Below are 5,086 nucleotides of genomic sequence, written 5' to 3'. Positions count from 1 at the left end.
AGCTTCGCTGAGGTTTTCATAAAGAGACCCTAAAAGCAGTTGGCTGAGGTTGATCTTTTTTCCAGCATGCAACTGATTAGCCATGCAAAGGTATCTCTTTGCAACTTGAATAGATCTTGAGCAGAAGGCACATCGTGAAAGCCATAGCGCTAGAAAAGCAATATGTTCTTCATCGGATACTGCCGTTTCGGTGGTAATATGATGATTCTGGATGAATGCAGTATAAGTGACTTGTGAGTCATTAAAACCAATAGTATCATCATCCATTTCGTTAGGATCGAAGGTTTCGGCAGTTGGTCGAAGTCCTGTAATCGCAGCCACATCAAAAAGAGTAGGGGTAACCATTCCACAGGGGAGATGGAAAGTGTTGTGAGAAGCATCCCAAAAGTGAACTGCTGCTACTAACATAGGTTGGTTGTATTCTAAACCTGTCTTTGACAGTTGAATCAAATCGTATATTCCTAACGATTTCCAGAAGGATTCTTTCTGTTTCTCTACTTTTTCTAACCAGGCATAGTACAAATCAGGATCTTTGGCCAAAGGAATTGACCTAAACACTTTTACAGAGTTGGTCATATAGTTTAACCTAATTTTCGCTAAAGCTAAAGGAGTTACAGTTGGAGTTTCTTCCATGTTAGCGGATTTTCCTGAGGGAGAACAGCCATCTTCATCTATCCTAATTTTGCTAACTAATGGTCTAGTCTTGTAATAAGCAGGGAAGAATCTATTCAGAGATGGGATATTTTCACCTGGTAATGGACCCATAAAAGCGAGAGATTTTCCAGAAAGTTCAAAGGGAATGATTACCTGGGAAGCGTAAATAGCGCGTATTTCTTCGGTGTTAGGGTTTTGAACGTGCTCTTGTTCCCCAGACCGTGTTGTTGATTGGAGCTTCAGAGCAGGTTGAAGAACATTTGAAGATGAAGCCATAGAGAAATTTCTGATTAAGAGAGCGAGATTTTGAAGAGATTGAAGATGTTTGGTTTTTTTGAAGAAGATGAAGAAATAGGAATGAAAGGTTGTGTAGAAGTGCAAGACCAAGTATTTAAAGGTTTAACGGAAACCTTTTTTAAATCTTTTGGGTAAAATTCAAGGAACACGTGGCGGCTGGTGATTTAATCCAACGGCGGTCGAATAAAGTTAGCTTCACTCCTAGTGTGTAGGAGTAATGATCAAGAAGTAAAGTTAAAACGTGGGAATGTAAGTTATGAGAAGACATCTTTGAAAATGACAAGACGTTTCGGAAACAGGGTCATCAATGATTATGACGTTAGTCAGCGGTCTTGGAACTCTCAAAGATCAATAAAGAACGAAATCTTATAATGACAAGAAACGCCTATTTCTGTTGACTCTCGAAACAGGCATTTATTGGGGGCAATTTGTTAGCTGAAGATTTCGTTTTGTAGTATTTATCCTTCGAAAAAGTAGAAAATCGAAGGAAAGATGGTTACTGATGGCCATCCCTTAAAAATAAAAGAATGACTACTGATGGTCATGCTTCGAGAGTAAAGATTTCTAAGTTCGCTATGAAGATAATGAATACTGAAAGCTAGTGAAAAGTATGTGTCTTCGGGGACTTAGACAAATTTATAAATATATTCAAGTATTACTACTTAGCGTGTTTTCTTTCGTAGTGTTTGTTTAATACACTGCCACGCGTCGAAGACAGACTCAGGCGGGAAGATTTGAAATTCGAAGACGGTTTCGTAACTGTCCAAATAACAGATGGCATCGCTAGAAGTTCTTATGAGAAACGTGGCAGAAGATTAGTATAGGACCGTTAAGGTCGAAACTAGTATAAATAGGAGTCTTAATGTTAGGATTCTGTGTGTTCATTTTGTACAAATCACTCACATATTTACTCAAGTATCAAGCGTTAAGAGAAAGAGTTCGCTGAGAAAATGTACGTATGACACCACCATTTTAATACATGTGTATTATCTTTTGTTTTTATCTTCCAGAATTACTGCATTTCGTTTACTTCTTGCCATTTACATTTCTGTATCTTTACTTGAATGTCATTTACTTTCGAATTACTTTCATGTTATTTACTTTCAAAGTCTTTTACATTTCTGCAGTTTAAGATTCTTTACGTTTCAATAGTCCTTTTAATTTTCTATGTTATGTTACTTATCTTTTCATTGAAGTCACATTTATATATAACAAAGTGATTGTCAAGACTGTTTGTTCTTTAATCGAACAACGCTTATTGAAGAAGACAAATAATGAATATGGTTCGAATAAACGTTGTTGACAATCTTCTTGACTATGTGTCCTAGGATCAATCTAGTCGATCCTGCGAGTAACCAAATCATATTTATTATAGTTTGGAAGACTAGCGGTTGTTTACCGGAAATCACCGTAAACAGGATGTCACCATGCTTAATGAATCTCATAATAGATATGTCTGAGGAGGAGATTGAAGTTTTAAGAAAGGAATCAGTATCTAGATATTTGGTGGAGAAATATTGGTTTTTCGTGAAAATCAGCGGGAATAAGAAAATCTTGTATGCATCTTTTGTATCAAATGTAAGAGAATTACTATGCTTAAATAATGGTTTAATACCATTTTTTTACGATTGGTTTGGACCTGAGATCAATAACAATTTTTTTATTAAACAATCATGTTGGAGCTTATTAACTATCAGTACTAAAGTTTGGAAGCTGAAGGAGAAATTGACGTGTAAAACATGTTACTCTTAGAGATGTTTCATTTTCACCGATGTTGCACTCAAGGTTTAAATCATAGTTAGATTGTATTATCAAAAGTTGTTTGAAGTTGAGTGAACATATCAAGTAAAAATGATTGATTAATCTTGAATTAAACGAACATAAGACAAAATGAGTTGAAAGAGATGTTAAAAGAGAGTACATAGCTTCTCTTTTAAGATAGGGCTTTGAATTTGTTTAAAGTTAGAAGTTTTTTAGCGTTGAAAAACAAAACTTTAATGTAAGTGAAGGAAGCTAACTCTCTGCTTCAGCATTAGGTTATCTTCAATTCTTGATTTAGGAGGTTGTTCAAAGATGACTGGAAAAGTTTCCTTGAGATCACAGTTTGTTGGAAATTTGGGTTGTTAGAAATGTATTCTTTTCGAAGATGAATTTTAAAAAGTTGGGTTGATAGGGATGCTATTCTTTTCGAAGATAGAATTTTAGTAAAGTTAAATATTTTTGGGTTTTTAAGTTAGAGAGAGGTTTTTAGTCAAATATAACCATGTAAAGATTTTATGGTCAAATTGGGTTGTCATCCCTTTTGTAGCGTTAAGTTGATGTAGCCTATATGTTGGTCTTCTGTTGGTGAGGTCTTTGCTTATAAGAAAACATTCACCATGGCCCAACCTGCCTTTCTAAAGGCATTAGTATAATATTAAGAAGTAAATATTTGAACTCAGTGCCAAGCAAATTTTTAGTTATTTTTCTTAACAAGTGGAAAAGCCATTAGAAATTATTAACTTGATTAAGTTGGCAAATCAAACACAAACACATGACTAGTACTAAATTATCATTATGAGAAACAATATAAGAATTTTATATTTGAAACAATAAACTCATTAAAACATACTAAACTCATTAAAACTCAATAGTCTATTGAAGACAAAAAAACCCAAAATCATAATATAAACTAAATGGTGATGTGCTCAATCTAACACTTGATTTCCTTCAATCCATAGGCAAAGTAGATAAAAGTTGGATCAGTGGCGCCATCTTTGTAATAAGCAAAAACCAAACTTCCATCATCATGCATGCTTTCACCAACAAAACTGCACAATTATTCATTCATTATTAGATTACTAACTATTATTTATGCAAACCAAACAATATAATAATAACTGTGAATGACTTACAATTGAAGGTCCTTGAGTTTTGGTAGCAGAAACTTAGTTGCTCCTTCAACGTGTTTCTTGAAAATCTCTTGCTTCTCTGCCTCTAACTTTGGTGTAAGCAATTTGATGTATCTTTTCATAAAAGTAACAAACTGTTTCTTATCAAAAGCAGGTTGTTCTTGTAATCTGAAAGTGTCTACAATGTCGACAACCTTAACAGCTTGATCATCAACACCTTCATCCTCAGCACCACCTTCAGCAGAAGGGTTAGCACCAATATCTACATCCACAGCTCCTTGAACAACCCACTTTCCTTCGACTTCCCAGAGTAAGCCATTCTCAATTTCCTTATAGGGGAAAGAGTCTGACAGAAGTTCATCACCTACAAATTCATCAACAATGTAAAGTTCATAAGTCAAAGCATTTAACGATTTCAATGTACTGGTCAATAATTAGGTCAGGATAATCATGTAGCAAGGGTTAATCTGAATGAAAAATTAGACCAAAAAAATTCTAATATTTTTTGTGGGATAATAATGAAAGCTATTTCCCACTTCAAATTAACCCTCGGTTAATTAAACCCCATAACACAAACAGAAAACATCATATTTATTCTCAAACCTTAAACTCTGTTTTTTTTTAAACAAGAACAAGTTTTTAACATTCGTTACAAATATCAAAATCCAATGAAAAACAAAGGAGAAAAAGAACACGGTTTACCGGTAAGAAGATCCTGGTAGACAAGCATGATGTTGTTGATTGTGCGGAGAGAAAAATAAAGAATTATAGGAAGAAGAGGATAACTGAGGGAAAAAGGTAATTGGCGAATGAATGAGAGTAGGTTTCGGATGAAGCGGTGGTGACTATTTATAGAAGAGTTGAAGAGATATCAGGATTGGAATTTTTATATTTAGATTGCTACAAAATTTGTTGCGGATATTTTGGAATATTCCAAATCTTACGCTAATTATGCTCACTTTTTTTGTTTGTTATATTTTAGTATTTGTTTTATCTTTTACTTTTTTTAATACGGATAGTTAGTTTTTTTTCAAATTTAAAGAAAATTCGCATTATCTCTTTTTTACATCGTGATTATTGTATTTGTCAAGTGCGGATTACTTTTCATTAATTTTACTTTAATAATATTATTTTACTATATTTAATTAATTAAAAAAATTGCATGTCGTATTTCTAATTTTTAAATTAAAAATTTAATATTGTTTCATTCAAATAAAACAAAAACAAATACTTTCTCTAATATT

The 5,086-nt window shown here is 33.4% G+C and overlaps 1 protein-coding gene across 1 annotated transcript; it reads right to left on the bottom strand.

Moving 5' to 3' along the window:
- Nucleotides 1-3,444: 3,444 nt before the first annotated feature.
- Nucleotides 3,445-4,703, bottom strand: LOC131616060 (translationally-controlled tumor protein homolog). The gene is made up of 3 exons (XM_058887291.1): nt 4,545-4,703; nt 3,846-4,206; nt 3,445-3,761 (listed from the first exon to the last, which is right to left on the bottom strand). The coding sequence occupies exons 1-3, from the start codon at nt 4,570-4,572 to the stop codon at nt 3,644-3,646; spliced, it is 507 nt and encodes a 168-aa protein (XP_058743274.1). The 5' UTR covers nt 4,573-4,703; the 3' UTR covers nt 3,445-3,643.
- Nucleotides 4,704-5,086: the final 383 nt, after the last annotated feature.

The sequence above is a fragment of the Vicia villosa genome, linkage group LG1 (genome assembly GCF_029867415.1).
Source record: "Vicia villosa cultivar HV-30 ecotype Madison, WI linkage group LG1, Vvil1.0, whole genome shotgun sequence".
Taxonomy (NCBI): domain Eukaryota; kingdom Viridiplantae; phylum Streptophyta; class Magnoliopsida; order Fabales; family Fabaceae; genus Vicia; species Vicia villosa.
This window is presented reverse-complemented; position numbering and strand designations above follow the sequence as displayed.

Bases quoted from the DNA above. Each gene is read 5' to 3' on its own strand.
- LOC131616060 (XM_058887291.1), bottom strand. From the start codon at position 4,572: ATGCTTGTCTACCAGGATCTTCTTACCG. The intron at 4,207-4,544 runs GTAAACCGTGTT...ATGAATTTGTAG, and splicing joins CTACCAGGATCTTCTTACCG to GTGATGAACTTCTGTCAGAC. The intron at 3,762-3,845 runs GTAAGTCATTCA...ATAATTGTGCAG, and splicing joins AAACTCAAGGACCTTCAATT to TTTTGTTGGTGAAAGCATGC.